Genomic DNA, 13,069 nt, shown 5'->3' with positions numbered 1-13,069 from the left:
AAAAAAATCCGTACAGTCGCCATGATACAGCAGCGGAAACTGGTGAGAAGTAGCTAGAAAACAAAAGAGAACACGCAGTCGTCCTCGAGAATTGGTATGCTCTTGCAGGTATAAATTGAAGTCTTTCAATTTTATCACCCCTATTTGTTTTTTTTATCTTCCCGGGTTCCGCGTGAAACGTTTAGAACCAGCTGATGTTTGTCCGAAGCGAGACTTATTGGAATAGGAAGTCGGTCAGCTTCGAATAATTGGATCAGTTAGCTCCCATGCTAGCAGGCTAATAGAAGCTAACCTAATTAGCATCAAAATACATGAAAATTTCGTGTTACTTAGCTTTTCTAGCTCGTTCGCTCGCTGTGTTCCGGGTAATTGTGATTTTGCATGTAAGAGGCTAGCTGGCAACTGCTAACTGTTGCGATGCTTCTTGGCCTAGTGTTAATGCGTGAGGCAGTTCTTTGCTGTTATGTAAACAACATTTGTATCTTTTAATATAAGTTAGCTTGTATTCGGCAATTTTTGCGTGACAGAGTGAATGCGAATTGCGCACCGAGGTGAACTTCGAATGCCTCGTTTTCCGTTCGGTTAACAGCGAGGTAACAAACGGTAAGCATAGCTGTGTAGCGTTTGTTATGTATAGTTTGAAGGCTAGCAGTTACCTTTTTAGGTTAAGCTAGGCTAATGAGCCACCAACAATGAGGAGGAAAAATCGGCTAGCCCGAGATAGCGCTACATTCAAATAATCTCATCTAAATCATGTGTTACATCTTAAACAAATTCGGTCGTAAACGTTCAAATTAATCAATTTATGCGTTCCCTTTTCAAGTTTTATAGATGAATATTACATAACTAATGTAATCACAGCCACCATCGGAGGGTATTTGTAATTTAATTAGGCATTGCAAAGCATCGTTCGCAAATGTTCAAGCATTTTTATGATCGTATAACACTCCCAAGGCTAAAATAATATAATTTTGCCCTATGTGTGATCAGGTGACCTAAAATTTCATGTTTGAAAAACTTAATGTTATCAGTTAGTAAGAGCTGTGTTTCTGCATTATTTATTTATTTTCAACACAACAATTTGAACACTTGTCTAAATTTTCCAAATGCGATTTCCCTAACAATGAAAATAATCTCCTCAGTGTTATAGGAATGCCCAAGGAAAAATATGATCCGCCAGATCCTCGGCGGATGTACACAATTATGTCAAGCGAGGAGGCAGCCAACGGGAAGAAGTCATACTGGGCTGAGCTGGAAATAAGTGGTAAGATTGTCTGGCCGTTGACTGGTGATGAGATGCATTCTGTGTTGCATACTTTACAACATAATCACTCCAAGTCATAGAAAAATGTTAAAAGATGAGTTTCGCAGTGGTCCGGGTGATGTTTTTTAACATGTTTGTGATCAGACCAACAGTTCAAAACATATTACTCCTGATAATTTGCCAACATGAAAGCATCTATTTGTACAACTTTTAAGAGCTTATATTCCCAAATCTCGAACAAGTTATTTAATTAATTGTTTTCAAATGTTCTTACATAATTGAAAAATGTTGTATGTGTAATGTACTAATCCCATTTTCTTGCTTTGCATGCGAGACCAGCACATGTTAGGACCAAAACAATACCTCTTGAGTTTTTCTGGTCAGCCAGGCCATGCCCACCCCATCAATGGAAAATAATTCATCTCCATGTTTTTCACAGAGAAGTAATAATCAAATGCAATTTGGAACCGACATCTAATTCACACTGTCACTGCAGGCCGAGTACGGAGTCTCAGCACAGCGCTATGGTCTCTCACCCACCTCACTGCCCTACACCTCAGTGACAACTCATTGTCACGCATCCCGCCAGACATTGCCAAACTTCACAACTTGGTGTACCTGGATCTCTCATCCAATAAGATCAGGAGCCTGCCAGCAGAGCTCGGCAACATGGTGTCTCTCAGGTGAGTCCATCCACAGCTTTTTTAGCACTCAGTGGATACAACTCAGACAAAAATATTGTTGTTCATTTTTTCCCTTTGGAAGAGTTCCACAGAATCATTGTCAAACCTTGTAACTTTTTTGTTTTGTTAATGACAAGTGTCAAACAAACAACGATTCTTGTGACAGATGGGGAATAAGAAAAAAAAAATGTTAGTTTCTGGACAGCTGGTTTCATATTGTCATTTCCTTACTTCCTTCATAGGGAACTGCTTTTAAATAACAACCAGTTGCGGGTTCTGCCATTTGAATTGGGGAAACTGTTTCAGTTACAAACACTGGGCTTGAAAGGTGAGTGGCAGTCATCTATAGCTACTCGAGCCATGGATCGATTTATTTCTCTCAGGTTAGCAGTCTATGAACCAAAAGAGTGTGTGTGTGTGTGTGTGTGTGTGTGTGTGTGTGTGTGTGTGTGTGTGTGTGTGTGTGTGTGTGTGTGCGCGCGTTTGTGTGTGTGCTCACCCGCGGGGGGGGCGGGATTAAATTTCTAGTCTACAGATCCATTTGAATTGCATTTTGAACAACATATATTTTCCATGGCCCAGCAAGTTTGTTGACAAGAGGTGATATTTTAATCACCTCAAGCACTTACATGCTGAAATCATACACAGTCAGTGTCTGTATAGGGTTATTCTAAACCCCATGCAACAAGCTCTGGATGTTTCCCCTTCTGAATCCGTATGGAGATCTTGATTATATACTAAAGTAGACACAGTTGCTCGCACTTACGCCAATATCCTTTCTGTACCCTGGACTGACACAATAGGATCAGGCTTGCTTAAATGGGCCATCAAAGTTAGATAAATTGTCGGAAGTGTGGCCAGTAGCCTGTGATAAGCATGGCACCGAGTGCTGATACCTGGTTAGTCCACCCCCTTTTCTCGTCATTGTGTGCTAAGCACTAAATCTGTAATTCCCCCTAGACAGCTAAAGGAAAACAGGATGGCAGGTCTCCTGTCTTAACATAATTAAGGAAATGCTTAATTTAACTGAGACAGGATCTACGATCTCTTTTGACCGACAGTCGTCTGACCATTCCTTATGCGTCTCGCTGTGTGCTTCCCTCATCAGGAAACCCACTTGCACAAGAAATAATGAGCCTCTACCAGGAACCTGATGGCACGCGGAGACTGCTCAACTACTTGTTAGACAATCTCCCAGGGGCTATCAAACGTAGTGAGTTTCTTTTGCCTCTGTTATTTCGATTACAGATTTATACTTGACCGAGACATTATATTGTTGTGGATCAGGACACCTTTGAACCCGATCTGAAGTGATATTAAAATGTCCCGATGCTTTAATAACAAGGGCTTTTATTATGATGACTTACGATGGTTTATGAGAATTGGTTTCCAACACATCAGTCAAATTCTTAAGCCAGCTATAAGATTAACTTTTTTCCCCAGTGCGGGACAGCGGTTTGGTGGGGTGGGGGGACAGATAATCTCTAGCAAAAATCAATTGAAAGAGAAGAACATTTATTGCTCAGAACGAGACCCCGGCGTACAAGTGGGCCGCTTCAATTCCGACGTATGGCCAATGACATTTCAGTTTTCAGGGTCACAATCTACCAGTTGTGTGAGGATAGAGGTTCTCAAATGAAACTTTCAAAATACATTAGCTCTTCCAGATCACGTTTGAGTATCTTGAGCCATTTTCTCCCTCTGCTCAGTACCAACAGAGCAGCCTCCAGCCCGGTCATGGATCTCTCTGCAGGAACCGGACCGAACACGGCCATCAGGTAAGGATAACATCCAAGTGAGGGCACAGTGGACGTAAACTGTAGGAGCACGCTTGGCAGTCATTGCAGCAGAGATCTGTGTATTGATGTGCATCCAACCTTTTTTTCGTCATCTTACAAAAATGCGTTTTAGATCATTTGTGCAAGGCTTAGTACAAAACTTTTTTTTGTATATAATTTTGGCAGATCATGTGTATTTCCTCGGCTGAACCTGAACAAAATGAGTCTGTTTATGGAGAACCCCTTGAAAACCGACTACCGAACCACTGTATACTTATTTTTGAAATGTATACTTATTTTTTCTAAAATGAACGAATTAATTATGATATGTTTTTCATCAGTCTATTAATTTTCACATGTCTTCCTAATTGATTATTGGGGGTTAAAGTGTTTTTTCTGGTGAAATCTGGTGATAATCCAGATAACAGATTAATCAGTAATCAAAAAATGTCACATAAAACGCTTTATTCTTATGATTCCTTTGTATTATATAGTTATTTTGTCAAAGAGTCTCTACAGAGTGTAAATAAGGGAGCACTGTACTGGTGTTGTAAAAATTCTTACCAAACCCATTACATGAGAAAAGACCAAACATTTAATAGTTTTGGATACTAGATATTCAAGGGCAAAATTGCCTCAAATATTGTGTGTGTGTGGGGGGGCATATATATATATATATATATATAAGTATATTTTTTAACTAGTAATTATTATTCATTTATTTTCTTTCATGATCCTCACTTTTGAAACCTGAGCAGCGTAGGCCATTGGAGACCATTACTGACAACATTAATTCTAAATTAAAGCAAAAATAATACTGAGAAATTATTCATGAGCCGTTAGTTCAACAAACTGCAGGTTTTGCGTTTTGACAACAACACATTCATTATCCGTGCCATATCTCACAGGTCAAGGTTGTGATTTGGAGGACCAAAAACAAAACTCACCAAAATAACACCTGGTTTAGAGTAAATGAAAAACGGTTTACAGACCGTGAGTGGAAAGTACCATGGTAAAATATTCAAAAAGGTGAAAGGAAAGCAGCAAAACTCCCCGAGATTCACACATTTGAATGTTAGTCTTGACAACATGAACATTAGGGGTTCACAGCAGTTATTCAAGTCAAAGAAAATCTTGGCAAATGTGCACCAGCATTTAACACTTGACTACATTGTGGTGCCGTTTGACTGGCAGCTAATTGGCACGGCAAGGATTGTTAAATTGCTCTTTCTGAAGTGAATCAACCACCCATTCAGTTTTACACTTATTCATCATTTTTAATGTTAACCTTTTATGTTGACCGGCTTTTATTTAAAATACAAGGCACCACCGTGTCCATGCGAATGTACGCCAGGCAGCCAAAAGCCTTAAGCGTTTACGCGGCTGAAATACGCTCTGTTGTCTTTCCAGCGCTCTTCTCCGTAATGTGCTACAATGTGCTGTGTGATAAATACGCCACAAGACAGCTATATGGCTACTGCCCCTCTTGGGCTCTGAACTGGGAGTACAGGAAGAAGTCCATCATTCAGGAGATCCTTGGCTGCAATGCAGATATCATCAGTTTGCAGGTGAATGATGGACGTCGGTTATCCAAGCTATTTAATTCGTGTATAATGTGTGTTTTAAAAAGAATGATTTTCATTTTGAAGTCGCTTTTCTGGCTATTGGGGCTTATGACTAGTTTTTCAAAACAGAACCGTTCTAACACAGATGTTTAGAGTTTGCTGACAAGCACTGTTTGGCTTGCATTGATTTGTCATGTAGTGCGTTAGTATTATTAATGTTGAGTCAGGCACTTTTCATCACCTTGTATAAATATACAATCAGGGATTTGTAATACTTAAATCAGTGGTTTTCAAATTGCCAAGAACACGGGTCGGCATCCTGAGGCTCCCAGTGGATTTTGAAAATAATCAAGTATTTAATTAAAATGTATTTTATTTTAGTGTGTTCATTTTTAAAATGTCATTTTAAATTTGAAGATCATGGCAATCTTCTAACATCTAAATATAACGTGTTAAAATGTTTTCGTCACTCTTAATAAACGGAAGGCATTTTTGGTTTGCTGCCGGTGGATAATTTAAGTTTGCCTTTTTTTTTTTCATAAATACAAGAAGGACTCAAATAGACATTGAGTATTTTTCTTAAAAGTTCAAAAATGTGTTGTTGCATGCAGAAATGTCATTTCATTTTCTTTACAGTTGCTCATTGCAACACATTTTGCTATACATTCAAAGCGTTGATGGTCACATGCACAGTGTGGAAATTCCTACTTTGGTGTCCGTAGTGCATACAGATACAAAGCATGAAGGCAATGAAATATATATATAAAACGTTATATGCCGTGTTAATTCATTTTAGAATTCATAAGGGCTGTCTACTGTGGGGAAATGACTGCGTGGGAAAGGTTGCCGCCCCCTGGTGTAAAATGTGATAAACTTTGTATGATTTAGACAATACGTTTGCTATGTTGGTCACGGACTAGAAGGATCACCAACTTCGAGGCAACATATTGTTTCTGTATTTTGGGACCTGTTTCTCATGAAAATTAAAAACCAATCACATCAAATTATGTAGATTTTCCCTCTTGAAGCCACCATTTGAGAACCGCGAGTTGCACGGCTGTCCTTCCCCACTGCCCATCCTGACTCTTCTTTCTTTTTCTGACATCCAGGAAGTTGAGACAGAGCAGTACTACAGTTTCTTCTTGCCTGAGCTGCAGGAGCAGGGATACGACGGGTTCTTCAGTCCAAAGTCACGAGCTAGGACCATGTCAGAGTCTGACCGCAAACACGTGGATGGATGTGCAATATTCTACAAGACAGAAAAGTACGTAAAAACAAACATTTCGACAATTTCTATGTTTGCAGGAGAACCATTATTGTACATCGCTACAGGGATCCTGTGACTTCAGTAGACATCCTAATAAATGCAATGAATAATTAAATTCAATACATTTAGTTCATCCAGAGAGGATTCCAGATTTATTGACTTTTGGGATAAACCTTGTAAGTCTGCGTCCAATAAGTGCATTTATTTATCAATGCAAAAAAACAAACGAGCTCTGAGTGTGGTGTAAATAATCAAATCTCAGTGTGAACTTAGTCTTTACTCAAAGGTGTCCACACACAATGCAGGTGGAAAAAAGGGCCGTAACTTGCTTTCGCATCGACATTGGAAATACATCATCGCATATTCGGCCTTTATTAAATAATGATAAAAGTTAAAAGTAGTTTTAAGAATTTGACAGATTGAGGATTTTTAACTGTCATTTAATAGAAAATAAACAAATCGAATGTGGTAATAAAATGCAAAATTAAATTGTTGGTGATCACAGATTGGTGTCATTTAATTTACCATTTTAAAATATTAAATATTGATTGATTCTAATTTCTCAGAAATTTGAATGCACTGGAATCGGAACACGATTTAAAATGGAAGAACTGACTTTGGCATGGAATATGGGACAGGGAGGAAGGGCAATATTTTATTCACAAATTAAAACGCAATGAGCCAGCACGCCCCAGATAGGAAATGTTTTGAATGAAATTCTCATTTCTGCCGGGGTTTTACAGGAAGGTTTTTTTTTAAATTAGCATTCATATACAAAACTGTGATTTTTCAAGTCTGTTTCCGGAATCTATTTCTCATCAAGTTGCACCGTGACATGACGACGCAGGTCAATATCCACGAGTCCTGATGCTTTGGGACAACAGGGTCACAGAAATCCAATCTATGAAATAATGTCTTTGTGCATCTTTCTTGACATCAAAACCCAACTAATGTTCATAACGTCGAACATAATAAAATTAGTCGCACAAAGTTGCATCACTTGAGAAGTGATTATTCTTTGCAACTGCACTTTGTATTCTGAAGGAAATCAAATAAAGCCTCATATCTGTCCAGACTTTACTGTGCTTAACATTACAACTTAAGCTCCCGTGGTTAGTATTGTCTTCATGTCTCTGTACCAGACATAGTCAACTTTTGTTGCCATTAACTAGTAGTTGCCTCACAGTCGCTAGAGACCATCAATTTTTTTTTTCTTTTTTCCTCCTATGCGGCCATGACATTTAATTCATTCTTCTTGGCAAATTGACACGATTCGCTCCACTCCTACAGCTTTATTCTCTTTGGCAACACAATATTTCTTCTCTTAATTCATCATTGTACATCCCTAGTTTCCATCGGGTTAATGCTCAAACAGTATTCCAGCAGCCACTTTTACACTTCAAGTATTCCAAGGTTGAACCATAGTTTCTTCAACCCGAACGATCTGCTTTTGTGAAGCTGAACTCAGAAGTCTGCTCGTGATGTTTTGCGTTGCCTCTCCAGTGGTGATGAACATTGCGTGGGTCTTAGCTTGAACTAACCAAACGCCACCCCGAAGACGTATCCACTCATCAGCCTTTTCTCTCAATCCAGGTTCAGCGCAGTGCAGAAGCACACAGTGGAGTTCAACCAGCTGGCCATGGCAAACTCCGAGGGCTCAGAGGCCATGTTAAACAGGGTGATGACTAAGGACAACATCGGGGTGGCTGTACTGCTTGAGGTCCGCAAAGAAATGATGGAGGTCTCCTGTGAGTATAAGCCTTACCGAAGACTTGTTTTTTTTTATGTGATTCCTCGCCAACTGGTCTTTGTTTTTCCGAGTTCCTTGGAGCGGTTTCCCACAAAAGCAAGAGGCAGCAGGGCCTTGAATCCAAATAGATACCTGGCGCTTGGTTTAAAAACAAGCTGCAAAGTAACCATGTTCGCTTGAAGCAATTGTAAAAGATCACACGAGATCCCGATTGGGCATTTATTCGCTCGTAAATGACCCACGGCGACCTCGCACGGATACCGCCGGCCCTCAACCACCGCAGGGTTCTCGCACGACTCGACTTTGACACCAGGTTGGCCAGAGACGGTTAGCTCGACGCGAGAATCAAAACCGGCATTATAAATGTTAGCGTGTCGGTGGCCTTCTCTGACGTTCTTCTGCCGTTTGTGTGCGACAAAGCGCAGCAAGCACGCCGATGCCTCCATGTCCTCGACTCTTTGTGTACTTAGTGTTGCGTATGAAACAGTCACGGCCGCCTCGCGCTCCCGTGTCACGACGACCCTGATCACTTTGACGAGCTACCTTGGAGTCGCGGAAACACCCCCCCCCCCCCAAGTCGAGCCGAGTCACGTGTTAATGAATTGAAAGCCTGTGCGATGTTGGGGAAAAGATGAATCATTAACACGCCGATTTTCTCATTTCTGTATAGATCGCAATGTTTAGAGCGTACAATCGCTGGCTTTTACTAATTACATACGGAAAACTCGATTTCATGTTAGTCAACGGTCTTCCTGTTCTTCTGTCGTCCCTCCAGCCGGAAAGTCATTGCATGGTATGGAGAAGCAGCTGCTCCTGGTGGCCAACGCCCACATGCACTGGGACCCGGAATACTCTGATGTCAAGCTGGTCCAGACCATGATGTTTCTGTCGGAGGTGAAGAACATCGTGGACAAGGCCACGCGAAGCCTCAAGTTATCCTCCATCTCTGGTGAAACCAATGCCATTCCACTGGTGCTGTGTGCTGACCTCAACTCCCTGCCAGATTCTGGTGAGAAGGACCGCCAGAGCCCGATTTTTGCCGCAGAAATACCCATCGTAATGAAACCATCTACTGGATACTGATGTTGGTGCAAAACCTACCCCTCTGTGTCCAGGTGTCGTGGAGTACCTGAGTACTGGTGGAGTGGACTGCACCCACAAGGACTTCAAGGAACTCCGCTATAGCGATAGCCTGACCAAATTCAACTGCAACGGCAAGAACAGCACGTCCAATGGCAGGATCACCCACGGCTTCAAGCTGAAAAGCGCTTACGAGAACGGCCTGATGCCTTACACGAACTACACCTTCGACTTTAAGGTATTTTCACGGGGGGGGGGATAAAAACAAAAATGTCGGCCTATTTTAAGCGAGTGGTGCGGTTTCAGTCGCATGAGTCCCCGAAGGATCGATTGTTGCCTGCGGATGACGCCGAGCTGCCTGTTACCCAAGTACCAAATGTGCTTCCGTGTATTGTTTTTGTGGCATTACTGCTGTGCTGAAAACAGAGAATGCGCCCCTGCTAGCCAGAGATTGTATCCGGGGAAACGTCGCGGACGTCTCCGGAATTTTCTGCAGTTTAAAATACGAGGACAGATCGAGTTTGAGGTCAATATTTTTTCAGCCGATTGCCACCGAAGCCGGTCAGAATTATCCAAAATGTACGTAGACTCAAAATACAAAGAAACAAACCGATCCGCGTGGTCTCGTGAATCATGAAATAAATCTTTTGATGCTGACGTCCTTTTTTAATTTTTTTTCCCCCCCTCCCTCTCTCCCTCCCGCAGGGTGTCATCGACTATATTTTCTACTCCAAGCCTCACCTGAACGTGCTGGGTATCTTGGGCCCCCTGGACCCTCACTGGCTCGTAGATAACAATGTCAGCGGTTGCCCACACCCTCACATCCCCTCCGACCATTTCTCCCTCTTCGCCCAGCTGGAGCTGCTCCTGCCGAACGTGCCCCCCCAGGTCAATGGTCTCCATCTGCCTGCACGCAGGTAGTGAGTTCCTGTCACGCCGCCACGGGGGAGCTGCAAACCACAGCCTCTCACTTTTCCACCCTCCTCCATCCCACTACCAGCTCTTCCCTCCACCACACCAGAGGAGGAAGACAAAAACACAACCTGTAAAATATTCGTACAGTGAGGTCTGGCCGACAGGGATTTCGTATATTATAGATATTCTATATTTTTCTTTTTTCTTTCTTTTTTTTTTTTTGTTCTTTTTTTAACTGCTTGATTAAGTCCAGTCGTGTATCTAATTTTGTGTTTTGAACTCCCGTACCCCCCTCCGATTCCACCCCCTCCGCCCGCAATCGCTTCCGTCACCCTCAGACGGGATGGTAGCGCGTTCAGATTCGTCACGCGGGGACACGGTTTTGATTTAGAGAGGAAAGAAAAACGCCGTCGGTCTGCCCGGTCTGTCTGTCCTGTATAATTCTGAAACCAGCAAAGACAGCAGACACGTCAATCTCAGACCTCATCATCGGCTTCTGCTTGTTCCTCTCGTACTCCGGGACGCCAGCGCTTGTATATATATATATATATATATATATATATATACATGTATATATATATTTATATACAGCATCAGTCTTTATAAGGTAGCCGAGTCGGACTCGAGCGTCCGGAAGCGACGTGTCCCTGGAGGTGGACGTCGGGTTTGCGTGAAGCGCTGCTGTCATTCTGTGGTGCTGAGGCCTTTTGTGTGGCCGTGGCCTCCCATGGTGCTACGAGACAGTTCCCACCTCTCCGACCTGGGCGCGGGTGACGTCGTCCGCCCGAACCCCGCCAACGACTCGAGAATCGAATCGCTTGATTTCATAAGAGTAGTATCGATCTATGAATTTGGGCACGGATGTGGTGAGAAACTGAGAGCGGCTACCATCCTACTTGCAGACTGTTTCAACCCAGCTTATATAGTCATTAGGCTCGTCTTGTGCTTAGGAGCTTATACGGCCCATTTACCCTCTTGGGCAGGGGATGCGGGATTTAGGCTGATGGGCAAAGATTTGGGACTTTCACGAATCTTTCTTTCTTTCTTTCTTCCTTTCTTTCTTTTTTCGTCTTCATTGCTTTTAGGCAGAGAGAGTGAGTAATGGATGATACACAGGAGTAAAACCAGCATTCCTCTCACTGTCTGGAGTTCGGCTCCATACATGCAAACTTGACACACACACACACACACGCACGCACACACACACTCTCACACACACACACACACACACACACACACACAAATGTAATTTGCAGGCAGATCTGTAGCACTGTCTCTGAGGCCAGTAGTGACTTTCCCCAGCCATAAATAACATAAGCGAAAGCAGTGTTTTTTTTCACAAGTGTTTGTACAGAATAGAAATCTAGACTCAGTCTTTACATGATTGTATATGAACCACAAAAGACCTGTTTTCTGGCGTTTTTTGTACTAAGAGTAAATTATGATCAGATTTGAAAAGATTGTATTGTAAAATATGGCTAAATTTTTATCCACTTAATGTTGAGATGAATTGATATTACCAGCTTGTACAAAAGACGTAAGAAGAGGTTGTTCAAGGCGTTCTCTGTCACTATTTTGCACTCCCTAGAGATGAACTGTAATTAGTAATCAGTATTTTATTTCCTCCCTCTCTGCCCTCGATTTGATTTGCTGGCAAATTGCTGCGATTGTATATAGAAACTGAGTAAACTCTGCCTGTTGCTTTTTGCCCATTTAACAAAGCCATCGGTCCACACTGCTGCCATCGGTTCAGACGACACCACACGTGCGCGCCGCAGCCCATCCGTGACACCATAATCTCGCCATCGAAATAGCCCGCGCACACACACGCACACACACGCACACACTCACACACAGACACAAACGACATACCAGTGACGTGTGACTGATACAACCTGTATGATTCCCACTTGTACAACAAAACATCGTGCCTCACTGTAGCAGTTGTCATTGTCTTGCACTATTTACATTTGACGCACGCCTGAACAACCTTTTCTCCTTTTATTTTTAAATACTGTTGAAACATTTGTGAAGATTTTATGTCCTCCTCTTTTTTTTTTTTTTTTTTTTTTCCTGTTAATGTTGATTTCCTTTTTTTTTTTTTTTATGAGCTGTGACAATGTTATGATTCTGTGTATATCCTTCCTATTCACTGAGCTCTCTAGTATTCAGGTATGCTTTTTCCACTGACCATGTCCCTCCCCGACCCCTTCCTCTAGGAACACCGGTAGGAGTCTTTATCTTTATAAATCTCCTCACTTGGATTGTTTTGTACCGTCATTGTACTTTAGCACAACAAGTGTTTTATCCCATAGCTGTTTGAAATCTTCCCAATCCTGTCCATCACCCTGATAACTATGCCGACCCCCCCTTCCCCCCCCAATTCCACATCAGCCGCCCAATCGCAGACCCTTTATTTACTCGAGCTGTGTCTTTTTTTAAAAAAAAAAACAACAAAAAAACATTTTTTTTTTTTTGCAACCACTTTGTATAGTTCTTACCCTCGTCACTGCAGCTATAGTGCCATCTGTGGACCCCCTACCTCTGTATTGGAAAAGATGGAATGCCCACTTCGCTCTGCGCTTTTTGTTTTGTTTTGTTTTTGTTTTTAATCAGAACAAGGAATGAGGGGCTGTGAACTCAGCTGTTTCTCTCTGAGGAGCCAGACAAATCTATTCCTACCATCTATTCCTAGTTTCATACCAGACCAGGCGGTGTTTCGCACCGATTCCACGGATGATGAGCACTTAGTAGATTCAGACGCAGT

General features: G+C 42.1%; 1 protein-coding gene across 2 annotated transcripts; it reads left to right on the top strand.

Annotated features, from left to right (window-relative positions):
• The first annotated feature begins 47 nt into the window (after positions 1–47).
• cnot6a (CCR4-NOT transcription complex, subunit 6a) lies at positions 48–11,953 on the top strand. 2 transcript variants are annotated; one of them, XM_086158639.1, is made up of 12 exons: positions 48–108; positions 1,143–1,264; positions 1,761–1,947; positions 2,190–2,275; positions 3,056–3,160; positions 3,657–3,725; positions 5,136–5,293; positions 6,400–6,554; positions 8,151–8,305; positions 9,083–9,316; positions 9,423–9,625; positions 10,093–11,953. In XM_086158639.1, exons 2-12 carry the CDS (start codon positions 1,153–1,155, stop codon positions 10,306–10,308), a joined length of 1,680 nt encoding a protein of 559 aa, XP_086014765.1. In that variant the 5' UTR covers positions 48–108; positions 1,143–1,152; the 3' UTR covers positions 10,309–11,953. The 2 variants fall into 2 exon arrangements, with proteins under 2 accessions (XP_086014765.1, XP_086014766.1); XM_086158640.1 differs by lacking the exon at positions 48–108 and having other exon boundaries at positions 1,151–1,264.
• Positions 11,954–13,069: the final 1,116 nt, after the last annotated feature.

This window comes from Fistularia commersonii, chromosome 13 (genome assembly GCF_037954325.1).
Source record: "Fistularia commersonii isolate RoL2024-O1a breed Wild chromosome 13, RoL_Fcom_v1.0, whole genome shotgun sequence".
Lineage (NCBI taxonomy): Eukaryota > Metazoa > Chordata > Actinopteri > Syngnathiformes > Fistulariidae > Fistularia > Fistularia commersonii.
Note: the sequence above shows the minus strand (reverse complement) of the source record. Positions and strands in the feature narration are given on the sequence as shown.